The following is a 22,250-nucleotide window of genomic DNA, read 5'->3' as shown; positions in this document are numbered from 1 at the left end:
AGGGTGAAGAAAGTTCTAGAGAAGAAATACTAACATTATTCAACGACATGCTGGGTAATTTCATAAAAGATAAAAGAAGAAGATGAACAGATTCAAGAAGATAAAAGAAGAAGATGAACAGTTTCGAGAAAGAGAAAACAAAATGAGGAAAAGGGTGTAAAAGACTCACCGGAGGAAGAGATGGAAGATTGAGTAAGGATAACGTCGGCTAAAGGAGAACACCGCGCAATGACGACGGCCGGAGTAAACAGAGGTTCGCCGGAGTTCAAGGAGGAGAAGGTAAGAATTCCAGAGAAGTTTCAGAGAAAGAGTTTCGGAAAAGTGAAAAAGTGAAAGGTTAAAAGGGGGTTTTATAGAAGAAAAAGAGGAGAGAGAACGAGTGGGATAGGTAGTGAAGGGTCGTGGGATTTGAAATTCAAAAAGGTATGAAGTGAAAAGGTGTAACTCCTCGAGACGCACAACCGGAAACTGCATTCATGGCAAATGATGACGAAATCCAGGAAAACAAGGATTACGTGTGTCAGTTGAAAAGACGTGATTGACGGTTATGACAATGGCGACGTATCAGCGAAAATAAAAATGGCGGCGAATAAACAAACGAGAACCTGGCGACCTGAGGAACGGCGACATAATGGCAGAAATCACAAGGTAAACAATGAAAGCAGGCGATGAAGTAGCATATTAAAGACATTTCGGCTCAACTTACCTGAGCCTCATGTCTTGGGGGCATGTGGACTGGGCGGGACATAAAGGATGCTTATGCCCGCCCAAAATAATGATCAACCAAACGAAGGCAGCCATGGCGGGAATTGGCGATATAGCAAATATCCTTGCCCTTCCTTTAGACGGACCCACAAGCCAGCTGGAAGATTCTTTTGGATTTGTCTTATATGCATAGAGATTTGGGCCCTGATTGTCAAGCCCAAATATAGGAAAAGTCCATATCATGACCACACCCTCTATAAAAGGGGAGGTCATCATCTTGTACGAATCACTTTTTGCACATTTAATAAGAATTTACCTTTTATGATATCCTTGCTATTTTAAGTGCTCTGCTAGGGTTTGCTTTCTTTCATTCTCTTACGTAAGCTTCCCTAGTACAGAACACTAAGCTTCTCTAGCATTCGGCTAGGCATCGAATTGATCGTAGCACCATTATCGATCAACACTTTGGTTATATGTATTTCATCTACCGTTGCTCGAACATAGATGGGCTTCAAATGGCTCTCCATCACCTCGGTGGGTTCCTTGAAGAAAGCATCTTGCTAACTTTTCCACTTTCATCACGCGAAGGTATTAGAAAACCATATATTGTCTATGTGTTTCTAGTGGTTTTTAGTAAATATATATTTTCTAGTTTTTGAAGCAGAAACAAGTCGATTGAGGGTTCTTTAATGAAAAAGTTTTTGAGAAGTAGCGATCAAACAAAAAGTTTAAAACAAAAGTGCATCAGAAGAAAAACTGTTAACTGAGAAACGAAATCCATTACACAAAGAAGAAAGTACACCACATCTGTTACAAATTGTAAGCATAACAAGGAAAACATAAGAGGTTCAAACAAACACATACTCAATAGAACTCAAGTATTGTTTTCTTAGTCTTGGTGACTTGGACATTTCAAAGCGCATATGGTTTTCAGAGTCTAAATTTGCGAACCCCCCTTCAACTTCTGAGACACCTATTTTTAGCCTTACTTTGCAACTGCTGCATAGCAGTTGTACTCTAAGGCATGAACGTGCCATTGCCAGCACTAAAGCTCTCATTATCCTTGTAGTTACCCAATTTCTCAACTTCCCACGTTTCTTTGCCTGGCTTGGTGGTGGTAACAGCTCGCGCTATTGTTAACAAAACTCAATCATCCTGCATGGAAGAGTCTTTTTCGACACGTTAATTTAGGTACTTTGATCGATTTTCTCTCCAAGATGACATAATCGACATCGATTGTCAACAAAGTGGCAGTTTGACACTTAGTAAATTTTCCTTTCATAGTGGCATCATTATCATAGTTTATCAAGAAACACTACTTGTGTAGGTACTTAGCATTTTAGCTTCGAATTTGCTAGGTGTGATATTTCTAGTCAACACTATGTTGGGGAAGTAGTCCTCCTCATCACTTTCCTTAGACGAGTCTTCAACGAATTCAGTTTGGAAGATTGATTCCACTTCATAAAGTATGTCTAGCTCGTCATCTTCAAAATTGGTATCAAAGTTGATGGCGACGAGATCTTCCTCACTGTCACCAAACACTACTTTTCCCTTTATTGTCGGGGCTTGCTCGATCTTCCTCCATCGTCACAGCTCTTTGGTATCTTTGGGCCCTTCTCCAATCTCCACTGAGGTTTTGTCAAGGAGTTCCATGCACGCGGGGGTGCTTCCCTTGGGTTGCTCGTAGGACTTCTTATCCAGTCGAGCTTGGTAATTCCCTTAAGGCTTAGCATACCGAACTTGTGGAGGGGATGACACTTTCACCTCGGTCCTTGAAATCTCTAAGGTATGGAATATTGGACCCCATATCGAATATACGATAAATCCCTTGAGGGGAATACTGGTCTGGCACATTTCAAACCCACTAGTTAAGCAGGTTGTTCCTTGGAGGGGGTGAATGTGTAGACTTCTGCAGTTGGTTTTCCGTCAGGTATGGATCCTGATTTGAGGGTTTGTCTTTTATCCTTCGGACGATAGTCTCTTTTGGCCAACCGTTTGTAGTGCTTCTTAGTTTTAGATGTCTCGTATGCTTTTGCTGCATTTTTGTTGAAGACAACACTTCATTGAGGGTGCAGGATCACGTCTCTCTCAAGATCCTTCTTTCGAGTATGAAATTCCACGAGACCTTCTCCTAACTTTGGATAAATATATATAATGTCCATGGCTACTTTATGAGTCGGGGGCTCCTCTTATCCAAAGAAAAAAAGAGTCGGGGGCTCCTTGGCTTCCACCATATAACTCCTAATGGTAGAGGCCGCATGCCCTTTTGCTACTCTTAAAGCCTTTTTTAGTTTCATCATTTGTTGAAATGACACTTTTTTCCCAATAAGCTTTTCTTTTTTTATTCTTTTTCCGAATATCACTTCAAAAAATAATTGAAAATGGAAAGCAAATATAAAATGAGACGAACCCTACAAAATGGAAAGCTTTTCTTGTTCATTTACGACACAAGAAAATGTCAATGTGGATGAGACCCTAGTGAACCCTACAAAATTGAAAAATTCATTTTCTTTGCTGGAAAATAATAATATATTATTCGTGTGATATTTTCCAAGCGACCAGTGTTTTTCTCATCCGTGAATGTAGATGTTGTGTGGAGATAACGCTGTACCGGGTCTCATTCCCTTTTCCAACCAACCTGCGACGACAAATTCGGCGTCCTAGATTTCGTTTCACAACACTGAGGAATTTTCGAATGTATGTTTTCTTTCAATTTTCTCTCTCTTTTTCTCCAATGCCAGAAAATTACAAGCAATAGAGTCCGTGTTCATTGGTTATTGTATTGATAAAGTGAGGGGTTTTGGCTTTGATTGTTTTGGTCAAATGGGTTTTTTTTCTCATGCACAGGTTTTGCAGTGAAGTTGCTGCTACTTGTAGTTTCTGTTTCTTGTAATCAAATTTGGTTCTTCTTCAAGTTTGTGTGGTTTTTTTGTTTTTGTTTTTTGATTCATTGAGTGGGTTACTTGTTTCTCTCAGAAATGTTTCATTTAGGGGATGGTTGTCTCTGGCATTGGTTTATTTCTGCTTTTGAAGTTTTCTGAAATTTATGTTTCTTATTTCTTCTTGTTCCTTTTCTCTGGTTAAGCTCAGGTGTTTATCTGATTTGAAGTATTGTTGGTTCTCCTTGCTTGCACTTGGGGAGTAGTTTCTTGTGGTTGAAGTGGTGCATGGTAGGTGTTTGATTTAATGCACAATATAGTAAGAGTGGGGAGGAGGAGTAGATGTTTGGTGAGTCAAGGATTGTGGTTTTGGTTTCCTTGAAGGGGTTTTCAGGTCTTCATTCTTTAGTTTGTTACTGCCAGAACACCTGAAGGGTATTTCACTAATTCATGGAAAGTTCTTCCCTTGACTGTTTGGTGCTAATAATTGAAAGAAAGAGTGTTGGCTCTGTTGTGGAGTTTGGTTAGTGGTTGTGGGAGGAAGTCAGGGAGGGGAGAATGGATTTGTGGGTTGTTGCAGCTGCTGCTGGAGCTGGGTATTTGGCTAAATATTGGAACAAGATTTCAAAAGATGGTGATAGCTCTTATCGTTTGTCTTCGGAGGATTCAAATTTTGAGAATCCTGAGTCCTCGAGCTGCCCCTTCTCCTTACTTAAACAAGCGCGGAAGGGTGAATTGGGTAAAGATGTTTCTTTAGATAGAAGGGCTTCAAAGGGGAAGTCTTCAGATGTGGACTTGCCGGATGATCTTGTGACAGGAGAAGTGGCTTCTAACATTAGGCACTTCCAGAATTACAGCAACAGTGATGTCCTATCGATATCGAACTTAGTAGTACCGTTATCACAAAGTGACGGTAACTTCAAGAATTTTGAAGACGGAATTGAACAAAGCTCCAATATTGGTGGCAATCATGGTTTCTTTGTTCCTGATTCTTCTGCCAAAGTGGTTCCTGTTCATAACTCTTCTGGACATAAAACCTTTCTCAGGACTAGAAATTTGTCTGGGCACATTAGTAAACCTTTAAATTCCTTAGAAAGTTGTTTTATGGCTCAGCTATACAAAGAGCATGCCAAAATAGAAGAATACGTCTTTAGTCCTCTTTCATCGTCATCCACGACAACGAGGTCACTTCTTGTAAGCAATGGAAGCCAAATAATCAACCATGCAAATGATATTTCGTTAAGTGCATCATTTGGGATCAAGGAATATAAGTTGCATAAAGACGCCAGTCAAGTAAGAGATGAAAATGTATTTGGGATTCCTTCCTTACCCAAACTCAGGACTTCAAATGAAGCGAAGAAGATGAAATTAAATGCATTCACTGGGCGAAGCAGAAGATTGAGCTCTTCCGGAGATTTGTTTAGCGGAAAACTCATCCATACTCATTGTGGTATATTTCTTGATTTAAACTATACCACTTAGTCAATGCTGCCTTTTTGAAAATGATTGTTTTGTTATATTTATTGTTCATGCCTGTGTTTAGACCCCTTTATTTTGTGGTATGAATAACACCACCGTTATTCTTGAAGTGCCTATCAGTTTTCCAATGCTGTATTATAATCTTTCAAGATCTCTCTGCATTCTATGTTTACTCTCTTCCTGCAGTGAGAAGAAAAACTATAAAGGAATCTTGGTTTCTTTTTGCTTACACGTATATGTTATAATATAGGGATTTGATTTTTCTGTACAATTCACTAGTCTCAGAGAATGATACTTGTATTATTTGAAACAGCAATGCTATTTAGTACGAGTCAATCTCTCCACGAATTGCAAGAATGGTATTTTCAACCAATCAGAGGTCTTTTTGTCGGAAATCATGGGTGTGGTTGGTGAATAAGAAAGTTTAAATACACACCAATCAAGTTTCATTCTTGAGTTTCGTTAACTCAATTTTCGTACTAAAGAGCATTGTTGTAGTTGAAAATCAATTTGTTTTCGAAGTTCAATCTGGTTTATGTCCTTATGCATGGGAAGGATATTGTAGCTCTTAGTTTCTCTATTCACGATAAATGATGTTGAAAAAGCACAGTAGAGAAATCGCATTTTTCTTTTAAAATGGAGTTTTTGCTGCTGGAGGTGGGAAGAAATTGCTTCAGGTCCTAAAATAGCATTCCCAACGTTAATTAGTAAAGGGTATCTGTTCTTTAACGTGCTGGCCAAGGCTAACTTAATAACCCAAACATATCATATGCATTAGAGGCTTCAACATTTATTTTATTATACAAATTAAGTTGCTATTTTTTATGGGTGGATATTATGTCTCTGATACATAATTTGTGTTATGTAATTATGTAATGAGTTTTACATTTGATAACTATATTTGTTAACACATCCATAATCATCAGATCCAACATTTCTCTTCAGTCTTGGGATTTCTTTCGGGATGATAGCTTCCATCGTGGAAAATAAAAAAGAAATGGATAGCCTAAGAGAACTGTTGAAGCAGACTGAAAACTTGGTTCAAGATCTACAAGAGGAACTAGAAATGAAAGATTCATTGACTGTGAAGGAGATAAATAATGAAAATTATGGTTCCCAGGATACATGTGATCATTCCTCCTATGATAAGGAGCTAAATGAATTTTCCCCTGAAAAGCATATGGATAACTCTCCAAGAATTAACTGCAAAGAATCATATGATAAGGCAGAACTAAGTTCAGAATCTATAAGCAAGATTGAAGCTGAGCTTGAAGCTGAACTTGAGAGACTGGGGTTGGACATGAATGCATCAAGCCTGGAAGGAAAATTATCTGAGCTTGTTGAGGTAAGCATGCACGTTTGTCTTCCATTTCCTCGTAACTACATGATATGTCTTTTTTTTATGTGTTTCATTATTTATTACTTTTTCCGTGTATGTACCACCTCGTTGAACTGGTCTCATCCTTGACATTGGTGGAAATAACAAAGAATGGAATGGAAATTGTTGCTTCTGATTTATGTGCCTTAAAAGAGAGATCTTAATCTGAATTCCTTCCTGTTTTCACCCTTACAGAGAGTACAAAGTACAGTCTAGATCTGTTTAACATGAAAGACGAATGCCTGGAACTTCCATGCATTCTGGTTGATACTGCAGCATGGGTTTCTCATACATAAGATTAATTCTCTAGTTGAATTTGGAATTCTGTCAGTAACTGAATGTTGCTAGTGACCGACTTGCAGTGCTATAGATATTGTTTTGGCTCTTTTTGCCCTATTATATATGCCTTAATTCTCTTTGAAGTTCCAAAGCATATCTGTTTTTTCAAAGTCATACAAATTTTCTTTTTCCAATGAAAGCTTACATCCTATCCAATGCTTTGTTCCATTGCTTTTTTATTGAAGTTAACAGTTCCTAAATGGGTGTTAATGACTTAATGGTGCTCAAATTCTTGCAGCTTGAACCAGAGTTTGTGGCTGATTTTGCCAAGGGTGAGTTGCGAGTGGAGACTGTAGGTGGCAAAAACTTTGTACATCCAAAATCGAATGAGGTTGCCAACGACACCACACCTCTCCCTGGAAACTATGCAGTTTTGCCTCATGAGCTGAGTTTGCGTTTGCATGAAGTTATACAATCTCAACTTGAGCAACGCGTGAAAGAGCTTGAGAGTGCCCTTGAAAACAGCCAGAGGAAAATACGGCTCATGGAATCAGAGCGTGAGGGTAATTCACAGAAGGGAGATTCCCTTACTAGTGGAAACCTGTTCACTTATGAAGACTGTGACACTATGTCACAGCCTTTAGTCCTCAATTTATCAGGTGAAGCTCTAGATGCATACAATGAGGCCTATGAAGAACTAATAAGGATAAATGACTCTGAAGAAAATTCACCATCAGGCACCCATGATAGTGACCACAAAGAAGGTTTGCATTCACTTGATTGGAATGCTTTAGAGGTTCAGCATGATGGAGAAAATTGTTCCACACCTTACTCAACAATTAATGGAAGGAGACTCTCAGGGGAGCTCTCTTCTACCCAGGTGACAATGTTCGAAGGTCAAAGTTCTAGGATCTATGAGTTAAATGATATAGGAGATGAAAGTTGTGATGGTGATAATGAGGTGGAAAGGCAATTGATTAGGCAAATTGTTGAAAGGTCTAAGAAAGGTTCTTCTGTTTTTCAAAATGCACAAAAGATGTTGTATTCTATGGATGATGATGAACATTGATATCAATTTTGTAGGCATGTAGGAATATAAAAGAGTAGTATTTTCGTATTGACCTTATTTTTTCATAATTTGTTCTGTTATATCTGTAAAGCCTCTTTCCCTGCTGTGGAGTTCCTTGCCTTAAAATGCACAAGGTCTGCGTTGAGCCCTCCACTTGAGTTGTTTCTGCCGTCCTATATTTTTAGAGACCAGATTCAACTCATCCATATTTTAGAGAACTGGAAACATATTTAACCCATAAAAGAAATAGCAACCATAACCCTACAACTACAAGTGGCAGAAAGCCAGAAACAAAACGGTGAAATGCAGTTCACGACTTGCCTGTACACCCCCATTTTTACCCCTACTTTGTTAGGATTATTTCCTAAATTTGTTACAAATCCTTTAATGATATTATCCTAAAATTAATCTTGATGTAGCTTAGAAATTGTTTTGAGAATTTTTTTTTGTTACATTAGAAATATAAATTGCACCCTCCACCTTCAAGGATTGATTACTGGATCCCTGGACCTCCTACCTAACTCATATGTCCCATAGCTCCTATCACTTGAACTATCATTCATTGAAAATATAAATTGTACCCTCTAGGGATTAATCTTTTCACATCTATAAATCAAATACTACCTCCCGTCCTAATATTTAGTTATTTAAGATTATGCGCACTTTAATTGATAAATAACTTTAATAACATACCCTTATTAAAAAAGTGAGTTATATCAAAGAGAATGAAGATAATTGTTGAGTAATTAGTGACATTGGTCATAGGTAAAAATAAGAGGTAATATGTAATATTTATAGTAATTGGTTGGATAATTCTAAAATAATTGTTAAATGAGAGTATATATGAAAAAAAAGACAATTGATGGTGGATTCCTAATGCAATAAAAGTTTCTGAATAAAAGAAAAAATCTAAAACAAAAGAATGCCCTATTTTACTGACTGAAACATGCTTTTAGAGGGGGTACAGGGAACACAGCATCAAATACCAAAGTTGCTTTGATTGCTATCCTGTTGGCCACTGCTGCTGCATCCCAATTCCCAACTTTAAGCACATCCACCATCACCACCACCACCACCAGCACCACCACCAAAGTCACCACCAGTACCCATACCAAAGGTACCATACCCCATGGCACTTCCAGGGTATTCACTGCTGCTGCCACCACCAGCAACATTAAAATTATTACCACTGCTGCCAAATACAGCAGAATTGTCATAATTATAACGATTGCCAATTCCGGGCGCAGCAGTGCCGTAGTTACCATAACCACCACCAGGAGCACTACCATAGTTAACAGTATTACTCTCTCCAACACCCGCAGCAGCAGCATAATTTCCATTGTTGACACAGTAACCTCCACTAGTTCCATCATTGTAAGTGTTTCCACTAGGAAAGCTGCCATAACCATAACCACCACCAGAACTTCTGGTATTGTCATCAGTACCATAGTTATTGCCAGCACGGTTACCAGGATTGCTATCCGATTCATAGACATCTCCAGGATATCCAGTAGTATTTAAAACTCCAGTCGCATTGCCACCGGCATTCCCATATGGAGAGTTACCGTAACTACCTGGATATGCACGGGGTCTTTCATTAGCAAAATTTACCTTAACCTGACGACCATGTAGATCCTGAAAAATAAAATTACATTCAGAAAGAAGTAATAATAAGAAAGGTAACAGTAACATTGTCCATCATTATATTTGCAAAATAAAATTAACATGAAGTGACTCTATGAAGGATTGAAAAGTATGAAACAGAAACTACCAAGATATTATGCGTTACAGGTGAAGTTATAAACTAGCTAATGCCATCAGAGATAAGTTACTGAAAATTTACAAATAAAATACAAGTGGATGTGTTATAATAAGTGCTTGACGATGAAAATATTGACTGAGCGCATATATATATTCTAACTGCCAGGATATGTACTAAACCTTACAGTTGAACATGAAAATATTGTGAGAAAACACTATTTCGTAACAAGTGTCAATCAGGACCCAAATGCCTTACAACAAGCATAATCCATAACCTAGAAAATTAGGTAGGTTGAGAAACAACCCCTGAAATTCCAAGGACAAGAGACTAAAAGGCAATATTTCAATCACGAGCACTGACTGTCACAGAAGTGCATACTACATAAAGTTAAACGCCTAACTACGGCTAAGTGCTTCCAGAAATTCAATGGCTTACCTATCTAGCTTCAGCAGACGAATGAGTTACGGAACGGGTATGCGATCACTCTGCAGTTTATTACTTATAATGAAATCTAATACTAGAGTAACAATCTGCATTACCTGTCCATCCACTCCCTGAATGGCACTTGATGCCTCCTCAAGAGTAGAGAAAGTAACAAAACCAAATCCTCTTGACCTACCGGACTCGCGATCCTTAATTATCCTAGCTACAAAAAACATGAGATTAAACAGAAATTAATACACACTTAAATTAAATAAAGGATTTTAACGGGATTACGTTGTAGTCCCCCAGAAAAAAATAAACAAAAAAAAAAAGCAGAGGATCTAACAAGTTACCATCAAGAACTTGACCATATTTTGAGAAAGCTTCCTCCAAACTTTGGTCATCAGTATTATATGAAACACCTGCAATAGATAAATGTACATTACTCATTTTCAGTCATCATCATTCATCAACAACTATAAAAAAATTGCATAAATAAACAACTTCAAGGATGCAAAAAGGAGTAGATGCTAGTTCAAGTGCACCTCCTATGAACAGCTTAGTACTTGGAGAATTTGAAAAGCACCGTATAGCCTGGAAACCAGATGGGAATGAACATAACTCTGAATTGATCTTCCTAGTCGTTGCTTGCTTTAGTATATTCCCAACTCTTCCAAATAAAGCCATTCCTGCAACTTGAGAGAAGCTATAAGTGTTGAACATATATTCCGTACTTCACATTCTAAATATATACATAAAATTTGAACAATTTATCTTTACACCAAACATCGGGTTACCCCCAAACATCAATACACCAAAATTTCAACACAACCATTAAGGAAACATTAATAAACCAATATAAAATTCTTCCAGATTTCTTTTTATTCAAAAGCAAAAGTGTATTATTATCGAAAAGGATGAGGACAGCCCCTCAAATGAGATATAGAAAATACAAAATCTCCCAAACCCAAAGACAGGACCCCGAAAACACCAAAAACAAACCATCCGCCAAGCCTAAATGAAAACCTAAAAAAGAAACCTGAAATAATTGAAAACAAAATCACCCTCAATGTTCCACATGATATAGAAACCCACCACAAATTACCCAAAAAAAAACCCCACCTACGAACGAGACCAAGACAAACCGAAAACCAAGCACAAGGAGACCATGCTGCTCAAAAAGATTGCATCTCCCTCAATTCCTCGTCTATACCACGAATAACTTCCTCCTCGCATCTGTCAAATTCCAGCCGCCCCCAAAATAAAAAGATTAATCTTCCAGATTCTTTAAACCCTGACTCATTACCCAAAAATAAAAAGATTTCCTTGTTTTTTTTGCAACGAACACTTTACAATTCAAGGTTCTTTACTGAAACAATATTAATAATTTCACATAAACGATTATCATTAATAAGTCTCTTCCCACCAAAACCCTCATAAGAGTGTTGTTATAAATGAAAGCAAATTGGAGAAAAGCAAAAAAAACTTCATATTGATTAGGGGTTTGTGGAAGAGAACGTACCTTCCTCTCTGTTTAATTTTCTTCGTTGCTGCTCTGCTTAAACCCTTAAACCCTAGTATATTTATACAAGGGTTTATAGATACGATCGACCCTTGATTATTGGCGGAGAAATAATGACACGTCGATACTTTTTTTGAACGCAGGGTATTTATATTTTGGTTACTCTGTAAAGAAGAGCGATATGTTCACTCTAAGAGTAAGTTAAAAAATTTACTTCCAATCTTGGCCCTTAATTTTATCAGAAAATAATAAAGGTTGAGATTAAAACTTAAAAACCCTCCCATGACCCCTCTCTCACGAGTAATGATATATACACACCTCATTTATTAAACACTTCATCTCCACCTCTTTTTATTTCTATCTCTCTCCTCTTATCATCTATCACATCTCATACTTTCTCTCTCTTACTTTTTCTTTTCTTTCTATTTCTCTCCTCATTCCACCTTTCTCCACCTCAAAAAGAGGTGTGGATGAAACATTATTCCTCTCTCACTGTTCAATGTTTCATCATTGGTCTCAACGTCCCCGAGGGTTAGTTCAAGTGGTAAGAATTAGACGACATAAGGGTGGGGGAGGGAAAGGTCCAGGGTTCGAATCTTGGAAGTGAACTTTGAAGGGATTTTCTAACTTACTAACAATTAACCACTAACATTTGCCTATACAAAAAAAATAAAAAAACCATTGGTCTCCAATGGGATACCGAGAAGGTGGTGGAGTTAGCTAAACTAAGGGCCTGGAATTGGCTTAAGGCTAAGAAAATATGCTTCCAGTGCTCTCTATACGAATGGCTGGTCAACCCTATATACTGTCTAAATCTTCTCTGATGTTGTTGGCTTCTTTCTGGTAGAACAGAAGGTTTTCTGGTTTTCTGGCTTACTTTTTTTTTTTTTTTGATAAGCAATCACTTTATTAAGAGCACAAGAAGTGCTAAGAAAAAACAGAGTACAACAAGGAGAAGAAACAAAACAAGCTTGTACTCTTGTCTCTTTTTTTTGCACAAGGTTTTCTGGTTTACTCTTGTCTCTTTTTCCTTCTTTTGAGTCTTGCTCTGTTGTGGCTTTTTGCCAAAACCGAGCTTGTACTCCCTCTGTATATTTTGGTTCTTGGAGCCCCTTGCTCCATCTCTATATATACTAATTTAGCTTATTAAAAAAAAATGGCAACGCCACCACTAGGAGCAAGCGTCAGGGCTGTTACTGGGAGTGACCTCCACGGCAACAGCGAGAAACCAAAATTCCACGAGGGAAAAACATGCGGGTAAGGCTGGATTGGATTCAAGGTTAAACTCCACAATATTTCTGCCACATGGGCACAAAAATGATATGATTGGATCCAAAGCAACTTAAAATTGACAAAATAATTGAATTGGAATTTTTTTTTTATAAGCATAATTGAATTGGATACATAGTATTTTAAAGTTTTGACACAATAATGGGATTGGATTCATAGCAAATTAAAATTTTCACCAATAGGATTGTAATCTTGCTTCATGAGTGACAGGAGATACAAGTTGTTGCCGTGAAATTAAAAAGCTACCATAAAGGTCGCTTGCTCTTTAAACCCACTGTTCCACGTTGAGGAGAAGTAAGTATCCAGCAAAAACTAGAAAACAAAAAGAATTTGAGGGTTTTTACGTTTCACGTTAAGATTAGGAATGTATTTTTCCTCTTTCACATTTTCACAAAGAAGAAGGAGGAAACAAGGAGAGAGGGGTCATGTGAGGGGTTTTATGTTTTAATCTCATCCTTTATTTTCACATAAAATCAAGGGCTAAGATTGGGAGTAAGGTTTTTTAAGTCAATATATCCCTCCTCATTATATTAACTCACATAATATTGAATATTATTATGTGTATTTGAAATATTGAGAGTAAAGAAATAATTAGTCAATACTGAATATAGGCACTAAGTATGTACCAAAAAAAAAATATAGCCACTAAGTGATTTAATGTTAACAAATATTATTTTTATTTTATTTGTATGAAGTTATTATTAAACATTAAGCTTATGGTATTAATGTATTTTGACATTCAATATTTTAATAATGATATGCAAATAATTTAAATATTTATTAATAAATTAAAATTATTTACTTAAGTCATAGCTAATAATCTCATTAATGTTTCCTCAAGTCAATTTTACTAATATGCAAATAGATGGTAAATAAATTCAAATATATTTAGGAAGTAAATCACGACAAAATCGTAAACGAACAATGGAGAGGAGTATATGGATTTTCGTAATCAATAAATATAAAGTTTTGATCTCATAAGAAACGAGCAAAGAACGGTTCTTTTAGCATTTTTTTTCTTCTAACATACCCATAATTTATAGGAAAAGTAAAATAAAAAGACTAGAAACTTCATCAACTTGAAGGCCAAAATCTCCCGAAAATTATGATTAATCGATAAAAACTAGCATTAATAATAATATCTTAACAAATTTCTACCAAAAGCAATGGCTACTGCAAGAATTGTAAACAACAAAATAAAAGAAAATCCCGAAAATATTCGGCCATGTTTGATTACTGTTTTTAAAAACAGTTTTCTGTTTTTAAAAATTTTAAAACAATAAAATCTGTTTGGCTATATATGTTTTCTAAGATTGTTTTTAAAACAGTTTCTATATTTCTGTTTTTAAAACAGATTTTTGAGAACAACAAGAAGTTGTTTTTGTTTTTTTTTGTTTTTACTTTTTAATGAAACACGGTGACAAAATTGCAATTTTAACGATGGAATGTAATTGGTAGCCTAATTGCTACTTGATATTCTAATGCAATGAGAATTCTCACAGTATAGTCTAAAGTCTATGTTGCTATGTTGCTATATTACCTTAATTTTGCTATGGCTTGCTATCTATCCTGGTGCATGTTACAAAACAAGGAAACCACATCATCCTTAATTAACACAGAAACCAAATCATGTTCACAGAAACCAAATCATGTCCACAGAAACCAAATCATACTTAATTAACACAACATTTGAAGCTCCAAAGGTATCATGCTTAATTAAAACACCACAAAATACATAATTTAGGTTCATAGCCTTCAAAGGTAAGTTAGGAACATAACAAATTACATAATTAAGGTTCCCACAACATCATAACTAAGGTTCACAAAACATCATAATTAAAGGGACCAAAACATCAAAATATGCCTAACTAGTTCCCACTTAATCAAAACACATAATGCTGCAACCTTCGTCAAGTGAGGCTGTCTTAAGTTCCCACAACACTCAATGATGCTCTTGACCTCTTTCTGGGCCTTGATGTAGTTCCCACTTCATTTCTTGAGCTTCCTCCCTGTGATGGAACTTCTTGAGTCAAGACACCAACATTGAATTGTGCTCCTTGAGGTGGTTGTTGAGATGCTCCCTGGGGTTGTTGCTGAGATGCTCCATTAGTTGGGTTTAGGGGTGGTTGCTGAGTTGTTGCTCCCTCAGTTGTTCCACTGCCACTTGCCTCTTTAGTCTTCTTCTTCTTCTGTTTCTGTTAGTTCCAAACATGAAATAACCAGAGCTGAAATAAAAAAAAGTTGGAAAGGAAAACAAATTTAAAACAAATTAATAAGTTAGTTGTTGCAAATCATTACCTTATTCCCTCCTGGTGGAATAACAATATCAACAGCTGTTTTTGCCTTGCATGATATGATGTTGTGGCCTGCCCTTCTACAGTTGCCACAAAAGACAGTTGATTGAAACATTTGCAGCTTATGTGGATCTCTGGGCCCATCAGCAGCCCTCACCCTTTTTTTCTTTGGTCTTCCAGGAGCCCTCCTCATTGCTGGTGGGATGATTGGCAATACATCATTCCCAGGATTAGGCCACAAGTCAGGACCATTTGATGGTAGTATGATATTTTCATATGTCCTCAAAAAGGTACTTTTCCTAAACACATAAATGAGATGATATCAGTAATACAAGATATGCAACATACAATTTCAGTAATACAAGATACAACATTAACACAATTACTAGTAATAAGGGTCTACAAAATCCTCAGGCCTGGTGTTGTTGTACCATATGCAAGATACAACATGGCAGCAAGGGATACCAGTTAGGTCCCACCTTCTGCATGCACAAGATTTAGCATCCAAGTTCACAACATACTTCCAAGTCCCATTAGTTACTTCAAAAAGTGAATTCCTAGGGTCTCCAGCAGATAAAGGAAGCCATGCAGCAACGTCTCTCTTAGACACCTCTAATTTCTTCTGAATGGTTGGACATAGATCACCCTGGTACCTAATAACCATATCCCTTTGCTTCACAATCCTGTTGGTAAGATAGAACTTCAATCCTTCAAGCATGTTGATTATAGGATTATCCCTATACTCTAGGATTGCTCTGTTGAAGGCCTCGCACATGTTATTAACTTGCAAGTCACCTTTTGGGTATGTGCTATAGCCATCTCTGCTCCATTGTTTGATAGGTATCTGCTTCATGTCATTCCAAGCCTCCTCATTCAATTCTTTCATCTTATCCATTGTCTTCTCCCAATGTGACATAGTATTTGCTCTTGCAGCAGACCAAAGTGCTCCTTTCATTTCCTGTCCAGGGTATTTCTTCCTCCAATTTCCATAGAGATGTTTAACACAGAATCTGTGATCAACATTCTCATCCATTGCTGCCCGTGTAGGAACAAGCCCCTGTAATTCAAGACATTCAAGTACCAACAAGTAAGAATGTAATTAAAATTAGTCTTAAAATTAAAACAACAGCTCAACCAACATGTAAGAATGTAATTAAAATGCAGTTGGACTCTATAAAACTTTTTTGTGTGTAGAAATTTACTTTTTCTTTCATAGATAATATGTATCAATTACTCTGAGTTATACCTAAACTAAGGGCTTGTTTGATTGCAGTTTCTTAAAAAAAAACTGTTTTGAGAAATTGTTTTTGAAACTGTTTTTCAGGAAAAAAATATTTGAATTAGATGTTTTCCAACATTAAATAAATTGTAATCTGAAAGTAAAAAATTGAAACAGAAAACATCTTTTAGCTGTTATGGTATTTTAGTTTTAAAAATTGAAATTGAAGACCGTTTTCGAAAACAGTTTTTGAAAAAAAAAACTGGTTTTTAAATTGTTCAGTTTTTAAAAACAGAAAACAATTTTCAAAAACTATAATCTTTCTCTCTCCCCCCTCTCACTCTCTCGCACCCCTCTCTCTCTCTCTCTCCTACGTCTCTCTATCTCTCTATCCCCTCAGTGTTTCTCCCTCTCTCACTTTCTCTCCAAACTCTCTTCCCCCGAGTTTCTCTTTCTCTCTCTACATCTTTTTGTCTCCTTCCATTTGTCACTCTTTTGCTTTGTGTTAATTTTGTTTTCGAAGTAATATCCAGTTTCACTTTCACGTTAGTTTAAATTTAATTTTTTTCTGTAATGTTTAGATTCCAGTTCAAAATAAGTATTTTTTTATGTTGCAGTTCGAAAAACAATTATGAAAAGCTGTAATCATTTTTTATAAATTAAAAAAATGCCTATTTTTAAACTCGATTTTCAATCATTTGTAAAATCGGTTTATAACCATAACAATTTTTTGGTTCTTAAAACCAAATCTCCAAACTGGATATGAAATTGATATGGTTTGGTTTTTTAAATAACCAAACTATGAACAACCCTATGCACCACCATAACATATTTAGAGCATCTTGCAGCTCAACTTTTTGAAGACTAGATAAGATAATTATGGAAACTAAATAATTAAATAGAGTTTCATGCATTCCACTTATCTCCACATTATGAGATGGATTATTTATAAAGTACTTCACATTGACCTCTAAAATGAGCTAAAATAAACAGTGATATGCTTCATGGGGTTAGCCACTTCCTTGCCTCCAGCATGCATGATGAACTCTGTTGGAGTGAGGAAGTTACCATGGCAGACACATACAATAGTGACTTGGCCAGACTTATAATTGTACAAAAGTCCTTCTATTCTCTTCCCATTAGGGCCATCTCCAGTAGTAGTCACACTTGGAATTTTTCTCAGGATCTCCATTGCATCCTCTTTAAGACTGCAGTAATTGGGAATCTTAAGCTTTTTGGCTGGATTCTCATGTTTAGTTTTAGAAGACTTAGGTGGAATTTCCTTCACAATTGTTTTCCAGGAAACCATGGAATCATTTTCTTTCTTGGAGATAACTTCTCCTTCAGCTGAATGTCTTGGACCTATACATGGAATGATTTAGGAAAAAATGTGAACGTATCTTTTGGGATCAAAACAAGGAAGAAAGATTTAGCTTCAGATAAGACAGATCAGATGAAAAAATAGTTTAAGTAAAAACAACTTAGTTGTGTGTAGTATCTGCAACTATTAATGTAATAAACAATAATTTTTTTGTCTTAAAGATAAAATTATATTGAATATATTTAGAGAGATAATTTTCTTATATGAAAATAATTTAATCTTTAATTAATGTTTTGTTCCATTTATTGTTGATGGATATATACAAGTAAGAGAAACCATCAGTAAAAGCCATCTTAGCATTACTGCAAAATGATAAGTCACTTACTATTTTAGTATTTACTTGTAATCATGCAACTAGTTGCTCATGAGTGAAAAAATGACCAAGGCAGAACCTTGATAACTCACAACATTTGTCTACATTTTCTGAAAATGGTCTTCATGAAAAACAAAAGTGATTGTATACAATTTTCATCATCTATTACACTAGAAAGGCAGGCAAGATGAAGCTCTAGAAGATCTCGTGCTTACACTACCAGGAAAGCTATGAAGAAAGCAAGAACATCAAGAAAAAAACTCAACATAAATTCATAGAACTAAAAGAAAATATCTTCAATTTAACATGTAAATATATCAAGAGAAACTATGCTTCAAGCTTTATTTACATAACTATTTATGTTCATTCTAGATAAAACAGTTTAGAGGTGTAAGCTTGGCTGCATGCTTGTAGGCTATTTCCTCATAGAGCTAGATTTAGGCTTCCTATTTGTAAAGTGCATACTAGGAGAATTTAATAGTTTGTAATCGAGCCTAGGTCAGTTATGCATGAGCTAATTAGTTAGTCTGTGGTTGGAAATTTTATTTTGGTTCTGCTGGTAGATTTATTGGTCAATAACTGACAGTAGTTATCTTCTCTAGAAAGGTAGTAGAGTATTTAATATTTAGTGAGAAGGTGAATTAGGATTTTTATTCTGGAATTATGTTCAGTAGTGGGGAGATTCTGACAAAGTCAGAGATTGTATAACAATTATACTCTTCAATAAGGATGTTCTGTCTCATCCATAATAATTTATTAGTTTGTACTGGGCAAGTAACTGAACAAAAACAAGAAGTAATTGACTTACTAATGATTCATAAAGTAAATAAAATGATATAAACATCTGTATAACCTAAAATATGGTACACCCGTAAACTAATATTTGTATAATGTACCTGAGGATCTGAAGTATGATGTCTTGACATATCTGATATATCACTTATTTCTAACATATAAATTTTGGAACATTACAACTATAACTACTATCTACCAATGAGGATGAAATGTAATGTTTTTTGAAAGCATAACAAGGTATTATTAAATGAGTAAAAACAACTCAAGGAAAGCAGATATACATAGAAGACAGAAAAAAATGAAAAAGAAATTTTCTCTGGACAATCAAAGACTATTCCAGGCATCATCCCAACAACTAAAGCACACCTAGTTTTAGTTATAATACCATCCGAATATTGAGACTCCGGAAAAATCAGAGGAGTATTATGAATAGTCATACAAGGATTAACCAAGATCTTGATACAAGACTAACTTGATTGTGATATCACTGCTCAACTATATAAATATGGAATGATATTAAAATAAATTTTAAATAGTTGTTGTTAATTTTTTTTCCCTATAAGCACATCTTAAGAAAATCTAAATACATTTGTTTTCACTTTTCAACAAACTATGTCGTGTTAGAAGCCTTTATTGGTTAACCATATGAATGAATTGTGCTTATTATATAGCACATGTGGACACATGGATCTTTTCTTTGCTAAGATTTCTTGTCTGCATTCATTTGTTTTCTTTTCTGAGTGAACCCATTCAAGAAATTATGGTGTCAGTTTGATCTATGTAAAGCCTCCATCTAGTGGAAAAATAGTTATGTATGTTGTTGGTGGGTGAAACAATGTCTTATTTTAATTATTATTCTCTAAATTTTATGGTTTTTCTACCACTCAGAAATAACATACTATCCTGTATAAAGCAAATATTTATAAAGACGAGGTATTGTAACACTAAAAGCAGAAAAATACAACTTCAGTTTCAGACTCATTATTTGAACTTTAAATGACCTCACGACATCCCTTATTTAATGACAAATTTTAGACATGTTGTTACTATAAAACTAATTTAATGAGCCTTTATTTACGAGGATATCTAAGAAGGAAAGTATGATAAAAGATGGCCTAATAAGGAATAAGGAATAGGTAAGAAAACTGTGTGTATAATAGCTCAATACCATTTATGACAGAAATTTTTTATTCTGGTTGGTATAAAACAATCTGCAAGTAATGAACTTCGCATTATCATACAACTTGATTTTCATGCATAACATGTACATCATTATCCAAATAGCTAGAATGGAACTTGCCTATAAGGAAGCCTACCATGTTTTCAGTCCCTCTTTTTTCATCACTACCGAACTCCAAACCCCTATATTTCCTATAATATCTCTATTCAATTATTCTACTAATCTCAAATGATGGTTCTAAATTATCATATAAAAATAGTTTCACGTTTAATAAAAAGTATTTATTACCAATAATTTATATATATATGGCTATAATTTAGAATTGAATTCAGAAACTCTTTTGCTATCTATGATATGAACCATTACCATTGTTTTATTTGTCTATTGTCATGTATTGTAATATTATGATCTCTAATTTTTTGTATTAAATACGTATAACATTTTCTTGCTATTGATTTACTATAACTTTCTTCATTACATTGTCAGGCACAGTTTCTTCACAAGTAATACATAGCTAAATTCAAGTACAATTTCTAAGGATACTTGTGATTGTCATGTTCATACTTTCGACTATAAAGATATCTTACTTCTGCATTTTATTGCTTCCACTTATTTTAACCATAACATTTTAGAGAAATGGGAGTCACGAGTCTAGAAAGGGGGGATACAAGCGAGATCAAAGAGTAACAAGGAGTGACGCACAAGCAGGGACACCACACAACAACTGATGGAGTTTAAAGTGTTACAAACATAAACGCATCTCCCTAATTCAATTGTAGTCTTCAAATTTGTCAACATGAATGATACATTCTAAACGAATTTTACTCTTTGAAGTTGCCAATGTGAATGAAAATTTTTGTGAAAAACTAACAAGGAGTGACACTACAAATGGTGGTGCTTGAAGTGTTACAAAAATTTTCTCAATTCGAAACTTCAAAAATGGGCTATTGTAACTAAAAATAGGGGAGAACCACCACCCTTTACAAGGAGACACCCAAGAATCCGCCAAAATTTTATTCAAGTTTTTTTGTATTTTAAATGCAAGATGTTTCATTTGTGTTTGATGTAAAAGTAGAAACTATTTGAAGAATCTTCTCTAATCCTCTAGGTTTTTCATTTACACAAGCTTGCAATAATCACCAATAACTCTAGGACATAATTGAACATATAACAACAACATAAAAACTGAATTGATGTAAAATATTTAGAAAATCAATGGAAGGTGAACACAGTGAAGCCAAAATCACAGTGGACAATCACTTAAACTAGGGGTAGGGGAAGTTGCTTCTCTCTGTCGTGATTTTGACTCACCGTGATTTTTCACCGTGTATCCAAAAAATAGAGATGAACATTTGTTTTCTACTTTTTTATTGCAATAACCTAAAGAAATACATGTCAAAGGGAGTAAGACCATATAAGAATAGTCATCAAATAGCATAAAGGAACTCAGGTAAAATTTAACCAAGCCTGTAACAACTCAAGGTAACATAAACAAGATAGAAATGAAAAGAAACATGTTACCTTTAAGCTTTTGATACCAAGTATGATTTGTGAGTTGCTTGAGTTTATCATGTTCTGGAAGAGAGCAAGATCTCTCCAAAGATGACACACTGATCTTCTTTCCTGTCTCTCCAGCCACTAATGATGATGACCTTATCAGCCCCCTCTCTTCTGCATTTTCACCACAAGGGGAAACCTTAAGATTAAGGTCTATTTTGCTGGTGTTTGTGGGTAACCTGGTGTTGTAGTTGTATTGTTTCTCACCATAAAGCATCTGCAAAAAAAGGGGGACAGATACATAGAAATCATAAATTGTGACATGGTTGAAAAAAAAATCAACTTAATTTTCCTTCTTACCTCCATTGAAACAAGACATAAATTGAGAAAAATCCTTTAACAGAAAAACAACCTAAATTAGGTTTCTCCCTGAGGGAAAAAATTGCAAGAAACAAGTTAGGTACAAAATTACAATGTGGTTAGTCAATTATGTTAAAAGAGTGTAAGAGACGATGCAGAAAGAAACCAAATCAAATTAAAAAGTAAATAGAGCTAGAATCATAATGCAAGTTTAAACGACAGACAGGGAATTATGAGAAAATAATCAATAAAATAGAAGAAAAACAATGGGGGCAAGGGGCTCACTATGCTATGATGGAGAAACAAAAAGAAAAAAAAGAGAGTTGAAGAGACTGAGAACAAGAAAGAAGGGTTACAGAGAAAAGAGGAAGACACAGGGATCGAGCTTTTCTTTTGGTCATACTGTTGCGTTGTTCATGAATTGT

The 22,250-nt window shown here is 35.5% G+C and overlaps 2 protein-coding genes and 1 pseudogene across 4 annotated transcripts; 1 reads left to right on the top strand and 2 right to left on the bottom strand.

Moving 5' to 3' along the window:
* The first annotated feature begins 3,145 nt into the window (after window positions 1–3,145).
* On the top strand, window positions 3,146–7,837 carry LOC130736211 (uncharacterized). 2 transcript variants are annotated; one of them, XM_057588073.1, is made up of 4 exons: window positions 3,146–3,402; window positions 3,796–5,034; window positions 5,990–6,408; window positions 7,019–7,837. In XM_057588073.1, exons 2-4 carry the CDS (start codon window positions 4,143–4,145, stop codon window positions 7,787–7,789), a joined length of 2,082 nt encoding a protein of 693 aa, XP_057444056.1. In that variant the 5' UTR covers window positions 3,146–3,402; window positions 3,796–4,142; the 3' UTR covers window positions 7,790–7,837. The 2 variants fall into 2 exon arrangements, with proteins under 2 accessions (XP_057444056.1, XP_057444097.1); XM_057588114.1 differs by having other exon boundaries at window positions 3,791–5,034.
* Window positions 7,838–8,561: 724 nt separating this feature from the next.
* On the bottom strand, window positions 8,562–11,642 carry LOC130736093 (glycine-rich RNA-binding protein 3, mitochondrial-like). Of its 2 annotated transcripts, XM_057588011.1 has the most exons (6): window positions 11,497–11,605; window positions 11,097–11,210; window positions 10,520–10,663; window positions 10,328–10,396; window positions 10,091–10,197; window positions 8,562–9,424 (listed from the first exon to the last, which is right to left on the bottom strand). In XM_057588011.1, exons 3-6 carry the CDS (start codon window positions 10,659–10,661, stop codon window positions 8,834–8,836), a joined length of 909 nt encoding a protein of 302 aa, XP_057443994.1. In that variant the 5' UTR covers window positions 10,662–10,663; window positions 11,097–11,210; window positions 11,497–11,605; the 3' UTR covers window positions 8,562–8,833. The 2 variants fall into 2 exon arrangements, with proteins under 2 accessions (XP_057443994.1, XP_057443944.1); XM_057587961.1 differs by lacking the exon at window positions 11,097–11,210 and having other exon boundaries at window positions 11,497–11,642.
* A 5,941-nt stretch (window positions 11,643–17,583) lies between these two features.
* On the bottom strand, window positions 17,584–21,831 carry LOC130736990 (uncharacterized; annotated as a pseudogene).
* Between the last annotated feature and the right edge of the window lie 419 nt (window positions 21,832–22,250).

This window comes from Lotus japonicus, chromosome 1 (genome assembly GCF_012489685.1).
Source record: "Lotus japonicus ecotype B-129 chromosome 1, LjGifu_v1.2".
NCBI classification, from domain to species: Eukaryota; Viridiplantae; Streptophyta; class Magnoliopsida; order Fabales; family Fabaceae; genus Lotus; species Lotus japonicus.
Note: the sequence above shows the minus strand (reverse complement) of the source record. Positions and strands in the feature narration are given on the sequence as shown.